Raw genomic sequence first — 13,530 nt, 5'->3', positions numbered from 1 at the left:
GTGCTTTATTTTTATGCCCCTTATCTGTTGTTGCTGTTCCTCTGCGAGGATGATGCGCATTAGTGTATCAATATTTGAGAAGTTTCCTACGTGATATAATATAAATAATTTCTTTGTAACATGCTTTCAGCACAATAAACATGCATTATGAAGTTGTATAGTGTTAGACAATTCCAAAAATGTGTCTGACACAATCGATTAATTGATCGATTCATATTTATTGTCACATGTACCGAAGTACAGTGAAAAGTATTTTTCTGCAGCCAAGGGAACGTACACAGTACGTACATAGTAGACAAAAGAATAATCAACAGAGTACATTGACAATGCCACATAAACAAATAGTGATTGGTTACAGTGTGAAACAAGGGCCAAACAAGAGCAGCATAGGGTGTCGTGAATAGTGTTCTTACTATCGCTGTAATTCTCAAGTATGTGTGTTGTTACAGTCTAAAAAGATGCTCAACAAATGTTGGAACCTTACTGAATACTTAAAACTAACCATGTTCGACTTTAGCTGCCTTTTTGATGTAACTGTCATGTTAACTATTGAAAAATGAGAAAACACAAACCTCTTTGTGATAGTTGACTTAAATCTCACAAAACGGTTTTCTTTATTTCAAAATTATAGAAGGCCACTGGAGCTTCTGGTGGTGGGATACCCAAGAAGAAATCTCCTCGCATTGTACTTGGTAAGCTGCAACTGTGAATAATTCCATTTACTGATGCATAGTATTTCTGATTATTACTCTGAATAACAATTTAACAAAAGCAGGTTTTGCAATTTTTTTTTTTTTGCTAAACAATTTTATTGAGGCATTTTGGCATAGTAAACAACAACAATACAAAACAGTGTGTAAAGAACAATCAACATAGTGCAAAAGCCAGCTCCCCTCCCTAGCCTAACTACCCCCCCTAATCTACGTTGCCCTAACCCCCCCGCTCCCCGCTGACGATTAATTTTCCGCGAAGAAGTCGATAAATGGTTGCCATCTCCGGGCGAACCCTGACAGTGACCCTCTCAGAGCGAACTTAATTTTCTCCAGACTGAGAGAGCTCGCCAAATCCGATAGCCAGGCCTCCGACTTCGGGGTCTTTGAGTCCCTCCATGCCATCAGAATTCGTCGCCGGGCTACCAGTGAAGCAAAGACCAAAACGTCAGCTTCTCTCTCCTCCTGGACTCCCGGGTCCTCCGAAACCCCCAAAATTGCCACCTCTGGACTCATCACCACCCTTGTTTTCAGTACCCGGGACATAACATCCGCATCCCTGCCAGTACCCCCTGAGTTTTGGATATGCCCAGAAGATGTGGACATGGTTCACTGGTCCTCCCGAACATCTGGCGCACCTGTCCTCTAATCCAAAGAATTTACTCATCCGGGCCACTGTCATGTGGGCCTGGTGGCCGACCTTAAATTGAATCAGGCTGAGCTTGGTGCATGTTGCGGTCGTGTTTACCCTGTGTAGCGCATAAAGACTCCCGAGAGACGAATAGAGGTGAAGTCGATGAGGCTTTATTAAGCGTGACTTGTTCCCCGCAGTTCAGTAACAGACTGGCCTGCGGAGGAGAACTCCTGGTTCTTATACTCCGCCTTCAGGGCGGAGCTAGAGGTCAACAGCCAACCAGGACCCGGGATCTGTCAGCCAATGACATCACGGCTTCACAGTCCCACATAACCCCTAATGCATACTACCACATTCACCCCTTGTTAAAAATGAACCCGGCGGGATGGTGCTTCGCATGGTGGTAGAGGTTTACAAGGCTGGTCCTGGGAGGAAAAACTTTTGCATGTCATCACAGTATGTACAGGGTATTTTTTTGTTTTGAACTATTTACTGTATTCGTAAGAGGGAAAAAGGTAAAAAATTCTCGTTAAAGTCCACAACATTCTAGTGTTACACCGATGCCACAAGTGGGTCGGGCGGTCTGGTCGTCCTTGTCGATCGCCTCAGCCCTGGTGGTGGTGGTGCTTGTTCCAGTGTTGTCGCCTCCGGGAGCTTTACGGTTTCTGCTTCAGCTTCACTTCTGGTCGGACCTGGGAGGAGGACCGATCCTCCCGGGAAGGGGGCTGTCGCGGGGTGCGCCGGTGGCAGGGAGGGGGTGATAGGTGTCGGGGGGATGTGCGTGTTGCCGGCGGGCGCCAGATCTCGCAGGGAGACCGTGTCCTGTCGGCCGTCGGGGTACTCCACGTAGGCGTACTGCGGGTTTGCATGGAGGAGGTGAACCCTCTCGACCAACGGGTCCGACTTGTGCGCCCGCACATGTTTCCGGAGCAAGCTGGGTCCTGGGGCCGCCAGCCAGGTCGGCAGCGATGTTCCAGAGGAGGACTTCCTGGGGAAGACAAGGAGGCGCTCATGAGGCGTTTGGTTAGTAGTGGTACACAGTAGCGACCAGATGGAGTGGAGGGTGTCCGGGAGGACTTCCTGCCACCGTGAAACTGGGAGATCCCTGGACCGTAGGGCCAGTAGGACGGTCTTCCAGACCATGCCGTTCTCCCTCTCTACTTGCCCGTTCCCCCGGGGGTTGTAGCTGGTCGTCCTGCTCGAGGCTATCCCCTTGCTGAGCAGGAACTGGCGCAGCTCGTCACTCATGAAGGAGGACCCCCTGTCGCTATGGACGTATGCGGGGCAACCGAACAGTGTGAATATGGTGTTAAGGGCTTTAATGACTGTGGCCGCTGTCATGTCAGAGCAGGGGATGGCGAAGGGGAAACGGGAGTACTCGTCCACCACGTTCAGGAAGTATGCGTTGCGGTCGGTGGAGGGGAGGGGCCCTTTGAAATCCAGACTGAGGCGTTCAAAGGGACGGGAAGCCTTGATCAGGTGCGCTCTATCTGGCCTGAAAAAGTGCGGTTTGCACTCTGCGCAGATGTGGCAGTTCCTGGTGACTGTACGGACCTCCTCCACAGAGTAGGGGAGGTTGCGGGACTTTATAAAATGGTAGAACCGAGTGACCCCCGGGTGGCAAAGGTCCTCGTGGAGGGCTTGGAGACGGTCTATTTGTGTGTTGGCACATGTGCCGCGGGATAGGGCATCGGACGGCTCGTTCAGCTTTCCGGGACGGTACAAGATCTCGTAGTTGAAGGTGGAGAGCTCGATCCTCCACCTTAAGATCTTGTCATTTTTAATTTTGCCCCGCTGTGCATTATCGAACATGAAAGCTACCGACCGTTGGTCAGTGAGGAGAGTGAATCTCCTGCCGGCCAGGTAATGCCTCCAATGTCGCACAGCTTCCACTATGGCTTGGGCTTCCTTTTCCACTGATGAGTGGCGGATTTCTGAGGCGTGGAGGGTTCGGGAGAAGAAGGCCACGGGTCTGCCTGCTTGGTTAAGGGTGGCCGCTAGAGCTACATCGGAGGCGTTGCTCTCGACCTGGAAGGGGAGGGACTCGTCGATGGCGCGCATCGTGGCCTTTGCGATATCCGCTTTGATGCGGCTGAAGGCCTGGCAAGCCTCTGTCGACAGAGGGAAGGTCGTGGTCTGTATTAGGGGGCGGGCCTTGTCTGCGTACTGGGGGACCCACTGGGCGTAATATGAAAAGAACCCCAGGCAGCGTTTTAGGGCTTTTGAGCAGTGAGGGAGGGGAAATTCCATGAGGGGGCGCATACGTTCTGGGTCGGGGCCTATTATCCCATTGCGCACTACATATCCCAAAATGGCTAGCCGGTTTGTGCTAAAAACGCACTTGTCCTCGTTGTATGTGAGGTTCAAGGCTTTAGCGGTCTGGAGGAATTTTTGGAGGTTGGCGTCGTGGTCCTGCTGATCGTGGCCGCAGATGGTTACATTGTCGAGATACGGGAACGTGGCCTGCAACCCGTGTTGATCAACCATTCGGTCCATCTCTCGTTGGAAGACCGAGACCCCGTTTGTGACGCCAAATGGGACCCTTAGGAAGTGATATAATCGCCCGTCTGCCTCGAAGGCTGTGTACTTGCGGTCACTTGGGCGGATGGGGAGCTGATGGTAGGCGGACTTGAGGTCCACGGTGGAGAAGACCTTATATTGGGCAATCCGATTGACCATGTCGGATATGCGGGGGAGAGGGTACGCATCTAGCTGTGTGTACCTGTTGATGGTCTGGCTATAGTCTATGACCATCCTGTGCTTCTCCCCTGTCTTTACTACTACCACCTGTGCTCTCCAGGGACTATTGCTGGCCTGGATTATGCCTTCCTTCAGTAGCCGCTGGACTTCGGACCGAATGAATGTCCGGTCCTGGGCGCTGTACCGTCTGCTCCTAGTGGCGATGGGTTTGCAATCCGGGGTGAGGTTTGCAAACAAGGATGGGGGCTCAACCTTGAGGGTTGCGAGGCCGCAGATAGTGAGTGGGGGTATTGGGCCGCCGAATTTGAAAGTTAGGCTCTGCAGGTTGCACTGGAAGTCTAATCCCAGTAATGTGGGCGCGCAGAGTTGGGGAAGGACGTAGAGCCTGTAGTTTTTAAACTCCCTCCCTTGCACCGTTAGGGTCACTATGCAGTAGCCTTTGATCTGTACGGAGTGGGATCCTGCAGCTAGGGAAATCTTTTGCGCACTGGGACGGATGGTCAAAAAACAGTGTCTTACCGTGTCGGGGTGGATGAAGCTTTCTGTGCTCCCGGAGTCGACCAGGCATGGTGTCTCGTGCCCGTTGATCAGCACCGTTGTTGTCGTCGTCTGGAGCGTCCGGGGCCGTGCTTGGTCCAGCATCATTGAGGCCAGACATGGTCGTAGTGCTTCAGCGTCTTCCTCGAACCACGTTGAAGCGTCGATGCTGGGGTCCATTGTTGCCGTCCAAGATGGCGGCGGGGGTGAACAAAATGGCCGCCCCCATGCATCGCACATGACTGGGGGGTCACAAGATGGCGGCGGGGGTGGACAAAATGGCCACCCCCATGCGTCGCACAGGGCTGGGGGTCCCAAGATGGCGGCGCCCCTCCTCCCCTCGTGGTGGCCGGGACCCAAAATGGCGGCGCCTGCGGGTCGCACATGGAGCGCTGGGGGGGTTGGGGAGCGTTTGAAATGCGCAGGACTCCTTGTTCTCCGGGGACAGCGGTGGCCGGGACCCAAAATTGCTGCGCCTGCGGGTCGTACATAGGGCGCTGGGGGGGTTGGGGAGCGTTTGAAACGCGCAGGACTGCTTCTTCTCCTGGGACAGCGGCGACCTCCCGGGACCGGCACACAGCCGCGAAATGGCCCTTTTTCCCGCAGCTCTTGCAAATCGCTGCGCGGGCCGGGCAGCGCTGCCGGGGGTGTTTCGCCTGGCCGCAAAAATAGCAGCGGGCCCCCCCGGGACGACTTGGAGTCTGAACCGCGCAAGCCTGTGGGGTGGGGGGGGGGGTTTGTCGCGACGGGGGTCCACGGAGCCCAAGGGGCTGCCGCGCGGTCTGGGCCGTACGCGCGGGCGTTTCGCGCGGCTACATCCAGGGAGGCTGCAAGGGCCCGTGCCTCTGAGAGTCCCAGCGACTCTTTTTCCAAAAGTCTTTGGTGGATTTGGGGAGAGTTCATACCTGCGACAAAAGCATCGCGCATCAACATGTCCATGTGTTCAATCGCGTTTACCGGCGGGCAGCTGCAGGCCCGTCCCAAAATTAGCAGCGCGGCGTAGAATTCGTCCAGTGATTCTCTGGGACTTTGCCGTCTCATTGCGAGTTGGTAGCGTGCGTAGATCTGGTCCACTGGGCGAACATAGATGCTCCTTAGTGCTGCGAATGCCGTCTGGAAATCCTCTGCGTCTTCTATGAGAGGGTAAATTTCCGGGCTTACCCTCGAGTGCAGGACCTGTAGTTTCTGGTCTTCTGTGACCCGGCCGGGGGCCGTTCGGAGGTATGCTTCGAAACAAGTCTGCCAGTGTTTAAAAACTGCTGCTGAGTTCACTGCGTGGGGGCTGATCCTCAGGCATCCGGGATGATCCTGAGCTCCATAGTCCTTTAAGCACGCTTAATAAATTGTAGCGCACAAAGACTCCCGAGAGACGAATAGAGGTGAAGTCGATGAGGCTTTATTAAGCGTGACTTGTTCCCCGCAGTTCAGTAACAGACTGGCCTGCGGGGGAGAACTCCTGGTTCTTATACTCCGCCTTCAGGGCGGAGCTAGAGGTCAACAGCCAACCAGGACCCGGGATCTGTCAGCCAATGACATCACGGCTTCACAGCCCCACATGACCCCTAATGCATACTACCACACCCTGCTCAACGCCTCCGCCTATAAGCCCTCTTCTATCTCACCTCCGAGCTCCTGTTCCCACTTAAGCTTCAGCTTCTCGGCCTGCGACGACTCTGCCCCCATAAGTTCTTTGTATATATCTGAGACCCTCCCCTCACCCACCCATCCACTGGACACTACCCTGCCCTGCATCCTCCTAAGTGGCCCCTAAAGGATGGAATCTGTCTGCGTAGAAAGTCCCGCACCTGCAAGTACCTGTGTGGTAGTCTGTGTAGAGGTATTACGGTACCTGGTAATGCTGGAACACCATTGGTAGATATTGCATGTTTCCTATTGGTCAAGCTGTATGGTAGCTCCGCCCTGCAAGGCGGGGTATAAGAGCCTGTGCCATCCCAGCAGCCTTCATTCTGTACCTGAGCTGCTGGGGGAAACATCTAGTTTATTAAAGCCTTCAGTTGGACTACAACCTCGCTTTAGTGGTCATTGATCGTGCATCAATTTAATAAGCTAGATTTAAAAGGATGGAGCTCGAATCAAGCCGGAGTGTCTGCAACTCAGTCCCCACGCGGCGAACTCAGCGGCAATCCTCAAACATTGGCTGGCGTGTTTTAAAGGATATCTTGGAGCGGCCAAAAACACACCCACGGGAGAACAGAAAATGCAAGTCCTGCACTCGAGGGTGAGCCCGGAAATTGACACCCTCATCGAAGACGCGGAAGACTTCAATGCAGCAATAGAGCTGCTAAAGGGCCATTATATTCGCCCGGTAAACCAGGTCTACGCCCGACATCTGCTAGCAACGAGGCGACAAATCCCTGGGGAATCGCTGGAAGAATTCTACCATGCGCTCCTGGTGATGGGGAGAAACTGCAGCTGCCCGCAGGTTTCGGCGAGCGACCTCATATGAGTCTTGATCCGGGACGCTTTCGTGGCAGGTATGCTATCCTCCCAAATTCGCCAGCGATTGCTGGGAAAAGACACCCTAGGCCTCAAGGAGGCACGGGCCCTTGCAGGTCCCCGACCGCGCGGCAGCCCCCTGGGCAGCATAGAACCCCTCCGCAGCTGACCCCGAGACATCTCCCATTCCTGAAAAGCTTGTGCTGCAAAGCGGCCTGGCAACGCCAGGGGGCCCCGCTGCTACTTTTGCGGGCAGGCCAAGCACCCCCGGCAGCGGTGCCCAGCCCACGCATCCACCTGCAAGGGATGCGGTGAAAAGGGCCACTTCGTGGTGGTACGCCAGGCCCGTGTGGTTGCCGCGGTCTCCGGCGGCGAATGCGGACCGCTACCACAAACCTCTCCATGGTCCCCGTGCGGCCAGCGGGCTCCGCCATCTTCCTACTCCAGGGCCTCGTGCGGCCCCTGGGCGCCGCCATCTTGTCCCGCGGACGCCACGTTTGATGGACGGGCGCCGCCATTTTGTGCACACCCAGCCATGTGCGACCAATGGGAGCCGCCATCTTGGATGGTCTCCCAGGACCCCAGCTCGGCTGAACGCACACCGCCCGAAGAGAACACTCAGCTGCTGAGATTAGCCTCGGTGACCCTGGATCATTCCCGGCCTTGAACACTCTCAACTGCTACAGCAACAGTACTAATCAACGGGCACGAGACGTCCTGCTTAATCGACTCTGGGAGCACGGAGAGCTTCATACATCCTGATACGGTAAGGCGCTGTTCTCTCCTCGTCCACCCCGTTAATCAAAAAATCTCCCTGGCCTCCGGTTCCCACTCAGTAGAGATAAAGGGGTTTTGTGTGGCAAACCTCTCTGCCCAGGGAAGGGACTTTAAAAATTACCGGCTCTATGTCCTTCCCCACCTCTGCGCGGCCACACTCCTAGGTTTAGACTTCCAGTGTAATCTCCAAAGTCTAACTTTCAAATTCAACGGCCCTATACCCCCCCGCACTGTCTGCGGCCTCGCGACCCTCAAGGTCGATCCGCCTTCCCTGTTTGCGAACCTCACCCCGGATTGCAAACCCGTTGCCAATAGGAGCAGACGGTACAGTGCCCAGGATCAGATCTTTATTCAGTCAGAGGTCCAAAGGCTACTGAGGGAAGGAGTCATTGAAGCTAGCAACAGTCCCTGGAGAGCTCAAGTAGTGGTGGTAAAGACCGGGGAGAAGCATAGGATGGTCATTGACTACAGTCAGACCATCAACAGGTTTACGCAGCTGGACGCGTACCCTCTCCCCCGCATATCCGACCTGGTAAACAGGATCACGCATTACAAGGTCTTCTGCACGATGGATCTTAAGTCCGCCTGCCACCAGCTCCTCATCCGCCCTAGTGACCGCAAATACACTGCCTTCGAGGTAGATGGGCGGCTCTACCACTTTTTAAGGGTTCCCTTCGGTGTCACCAACGGGGTCTCGGTCTTCCAGCGCAAGATGGACCAAATGGTTGACCGGTACGGTATACGGGCAACATTCCCGTATCTGGATAATGCCACCATCTGCGACCAGCAGGACCACGACACCAACCTCCGAAAATTCCTCCAGATCGCAAAGATCTTTAACCTTACATACAACAAGGATAAATGCGTGTTTAGCACCAACTGCCTAGCCATCCTCGGCTACGTAGTGCGAAATGGAGTTATAGGCCCTGACCCTGAACGCATGCGTCCCCTTATGGAGTTCCCCCTCCCTCACTGCTCCAAGGTCCTGAAGTGCTGCTTAGGGTTTTTCTCTTACTAGTGGGTCCCCAACTGTGCGGACAAGACCCGTGGCCTTCTTCTCACGTACCCTCCATGCTTCCAAAATCCGCCACTCCTCAGTCAAAAAGGAGGCCCAGGCCATAGTTGAAGCTGTGCGTCATTGGAGGCATTACCTGGCCGGCAGGAGGTTCACTCTCCTCACTGACCAACGGTCGGTTGCTTTCATGTTCGATAATGCACAGCGGGGCAAGATTAAAAAAAAACAATAAGAGCTTGCGGTGGAGGATCGAACTCTCCACCTACAACTACGAGATCTTGTATCGTCCCGGGAAGCTAAACGAGCCTCCTGATACCCTGTCCCGCGGCACATGTGTCAACGCACAAGTGGACTGCCTCTGAGCCCTCCACTAGGACCTCTGCCACCCGTGGGTCACTTTTTCCACTTTATCAAGACCCTCGACCTGCCCTACTCCATCGAGGAGGTCAGAATAGCCACCAGGGACTGCCAAATCTGCGCGGAGTGCAAACCGCACTTCTACCGGCCAGAGAAACCGCACCTGATAAAGGCTTCCCGTCCCTTTGAACGCCTCAGCATGGACTTCAAAGGCCCCCTCCGCTCCACCGACTGCAACACGTACTTCCTGAACGTGATTGACGAGTACTCCCGGTTCCCATTCGCCATCCCCTGCCCCGACATGACCGCAACCACCGTCATCAAGGCCCTCCATAACATCTTTGCACTGTTCAGGTTCCCTGCTTACATACATAGTGATAGGGGGTCCTCCTTTATGAGCGACGAGCTGCGTCAATTCCTGCTCAGCAAGGGCATCGCCTCGAGCAGGACGACCAGTTACAACCCCCGGGGTAACGGACAGGTAGAGAGGGAGAACGCAACGGTCTGGAAGACCGTCCTACTGGCCCTACTGGTCCAGGAATCTCCCAGTCTCCCGCTGGCAGGAAGTCCTCCCGGATGCCCTCCACTCCATCCGGTCACTGTTTTGTACCACAACCAACCAAACACCTCATGAACGTCTCCTTGTCTTCCCCAGGAAGTCCTCCTCTGGGACCTCGCTCCCGACCTGGCTGGCAACTCCCGGACCCATCCTGCTCCGAAAACACGTGCGGGCGCACAAGTCGGACCCGTTGGTCGAGAGGGTCCATCTTCTCCACACTAACCCCCAGTACGTCTACGTGGCGTACCCCGATGGCTGACAAGATACGGTCTCCCTACGAGAGCTGGTGCCCGCTCCGGAGCCCCACGCACACCCCAGCCATCAGTCCCACCCTCCCTCCCACCAGTGCACCTTACAGGAGGATAGGTCCTTCCGCCAGCCCCGTCTTGGCCCCCCCACTCACCGACGCACCCCGCAGATGCTCCCTTCCCAGGTCAACCGTTTTCCCCACCAGCGCCGTCTAGGGGTGCCGAAGCTGCCACAGAGATCCAGGCCACGCTCCCGGAGTCACAGACGCCCGAGCCTCTACCGGAGTCAGCACCGAAGCTGCGACGATCACAGAGGACGACCAGGGCCCCTGTCCGACAGATTGTTTCATTTTAAAGTGTATAGTTAATTATGAATCATAAATTGTAAAAAGTAAATAGAATTGTAAATAGTTACAAAACGCTGTACGGAGGTATTACGGTACCTCCATAACTATAATCTCTACCACGTTATCATGTTGTAATATCAGGCCACCACCCCCGCCGGAGTCTTTTTTAACAGGGGGTGAATGTGGTAGTCTGTGTAGAGGTATTACGGTACCTGGTAATGCTGGAACACCATTGGTAGATATTGTATGTTTCCTATTGGTCAAGCTGTATGGTAGATCCGCCCTGCAAGGCGGGGTATAAGAGCCCGTGCCGCCCCAACAGCTTTCATTCTGTACCTGAGCTGCTGGGGGAAACATCTAGCTTATTAAAGCCTTCAGTTGGACTACAACCTCGCTTTAGTGGTTATTGATTGTGCATGAACCTGAAATCATTCCCTCTCGCCAGCCAAAATTTCTCCTCTAGCGCCCTCGGTTCCTCTCGAGCATCAATCTCTTCACCCACGGGGACTTTCCCGCCCACACAAATCCCATAATCATTTTATTGACCTTCTTGAAAAAAGACCGTGGAATGAAAATGGGGAGACACTGGAATACGAACAGGAATTTCGGGAGGATCGTCATTTTAACTGTCTGCACTCTCCCCGCTAGCGTCAGTGGGAGCGCATCCCACCTCCGGAACTCAACCCTCATTTGCCCCACCAACCGAGATAAGTTCAACTTGTGCAGACGGCCCCGCGCCACCTGTATCCCTAAGTATCTAAAACTGTCCCCTCCTCACCTAAACGGCATCCCCCTCAGCCGACCCTCCTGGCCCCTCCCCTGGACTACAAGCACTCACTTTTGCCATGTTCAGTTTATTCCCTGAGAACGGGCAAAATTCCCTCAGGATTCCCATGATTTCATCCATCCCCGCCACTGGATTCGTGATGTATAAGAGCAGGCCGTTGGCATACAACAACCCCCCCCCCCCCCCCCCCCCCCCCCCCCCCCCCCCCCCCCCCCCCCCCCCCCGTACCAGCCCCTTCCAACCCCGAGAAGCTCTCCGGGCAATTGCCAGCGGCTCTATGCTGACGCAAACAGCAGTGGGGAGAGGGGACACCCCTGCCTCATCCCTCGGTACAGTCTGAAATAGTCAGATATCATCCTATTCATCCTCACACTCGCCTCCGGAGCCTGGTACAGCAGTCTGACCCAGTCGATAAAGCCCTCCCCGAACCCAATTCGTCCCAGCACCTCCCATAGATAGTCCCACTCAACCCGGTCGAAAGCCTTCTCGGCATCCATTGCCACAACTACCTCTGCCTCCCTGCTCTCCGGGGGCATCATGATCACATTCAGCAGCCTTCTTAGGTTGGCCACCAGCTGCCTGCCCTTGACGAACACGGTTTGGTCTTCCATAATAACGTCCGGCACACAGTCCTCAATCCTAGCCACCAAGCGCTTGGCGAGTATTTTAGCATCTACATTGAGCAGAGAGATCGGCCTATTGGACCCACATGCCTCCGGGTCTTTGTCCCGTTTCAGTATCAGGGCGATGGTGGCCTGTGACATCGTCGGGGGGTAAAACCCCTCTGTCTCTTGCCTCGTTAAAAACCCTAACCGGCACCAGCCCCACTATCTCAGAGAACCTTTTATAAAACTCCACTGGATACCCATCCGGCCCCGGGGCTTTACCTGATTGCATGGCCCTCAAGCCCCCAATATTTCTTTGGTCCTAATCGGGGCCCCCAGCCCGTCCACCAACCCCCTACCCACTTTTGGGAAGGTCAGTCCATCCAGAAAGCGCATCATCCCCTCCGGCCCCGCAGGGGGTTCCGAGGTGTAAAGCTGACTATAGAAGTCCCAGAACACCTTGTTGAGCCCTGCCGGATCTCCTACCAAGTTTCCCCCCCCCGTCCCTGTCGATTACCTTCCCTATTTCCCCGGCCGCCTCCCTTTTCCTCAGTTGCTTTGCCAACATTCTACTGGCTTTCTCCCCATGCTCGTAGATCGCGCCCCTTGCCTTCCTAATCTGCTCCACCGCCTTACATGTGGACAACACCCCAAACTCCGCCTGTAGCCATCATTATTCCCTTAATAGCTCTGCCCTCGGGGTCTCCGCTTATCTCCTGTCTACCTGTAAGATCTCCTTTACCAGTCGGTCCGTTTCTGCCCTGTCTGTCCTGTCCCTATGTGCTCGAATCGAGATCAGCTCCCCTCTCACCACTGCCTTCAGCGTCTCCCAGAGCACCGCAGCTGAGACTTCCCCTGTGTCATTGACCTGCAGGTAGTTTTGCATACATTTCCTCACCCTGTCACACACCGCCTCGTCCACCAACAGACCAACCTCTAGCCTCCATTGAGGGTGCTGATAACTTTCCTTACAGACCTGCAGATCAACCCAGTGCGGGGCATGGTCCAAAATAGTGATCGCCGAATATTCTACGTCTGTCACCCCCGCCAGCAAATCCCTGCTCATGATTAAAAAATCAATTCGGGAATACATCTTATGAACATGTGAATAGAACGAAAACTCCTTCCCCGTCGGCCGACTAGCCCTCCATGGATCAGCCCCCCCATTTGCTCCATAAACCCCCTCAGTTCTTTTGCCATTGCCTGCACCTTACCCGTTTTTGAACATGACCGGTCTAGGCGAGGTCAAGGACTGTGTTAAAATCACCTCCCATAATCAGCCTGTGTGAGTCCAGGTCAGGTATCTTCCCCAGCAGTCTCTTAATAAAATCCACATCGTCCCAATTTGGGGCATATACATTGACCAAAACTACCCTCATCCCCTCGAGCTTAGCACTCACCATGACAAATCTGCCTCCCCATTTGAGATTGTACTACCCACCTCGAATTGCACCCGTTTGTTAACCAAAATCGCGACCCCCCCTGGTTTTAGTGTCCAGCCCCGAATGGAAGAACTGGCTAATCCAGCCCTTCCTTAATCTGACCTGGTCAGCTACCTTCAGATGAGTCTCCTGAAGCATTATTACGTCCGCCTTCAGCGGCCTCAGATGTGCGAACACACGTGCCCTTTTTACCGGCCCGTTTAACCTTCTAACGTTCCAGGTGATCAGCCTGGTTGAGGGGCACCGTGCCACCCCCCCCCCTTGCCGATCAGCCATCTCCTTTCTTGGAGCCGCCCCTAGCCCCGTGTCGCGCTTCCCCTGGCCCGCCTCCTGGCAGCCCCCACCTCCGACCTCC

The 13,530-nt window shown here is 54.7% G+C and overlaps 1 protein-coding gene across 1 annotated transcript in view; it reads left to right on the top strand.

The window, feature by feature from the left end:
* LOC140389801 (ubiquitin carboxyl-terminal hydrolase 13-like) overlaps positions 1–13,530 on the top strand; it is a 196,822-nt gene that overhangs the window by 35,347 nt on the left and 147,945 nt on the right. The window contains exon 3 of the mRNA XM_072474337.1: positions 632–692. Within this exon, the coding sequence (XP_072330438.1) occupies positions 632–692 (61 nt within the window). The remainder of the gene's footprint in view (positions 1–631; positions 693–13,530) is intronic.

Source organism: Scyliorhinus torazame, chromosome 14, assembly GCF_047496885.1.
Source record: "Scyliorhinus torazame isolate Kashiwa2021f chromosome 14, sScyTor2.1, whole genome shotgun sequence".
NCBI classification, from domain to species: Eukaryota; Metazoa; Chordata; class Chondrichthyes; order Carcharhiniformes; family Scyliorhinidae; genus Scyliorhinus; species Scyliorhinus torazame.
This window is presented reverse-complemented; position numbering and strand designations above follow the sequence as displayed.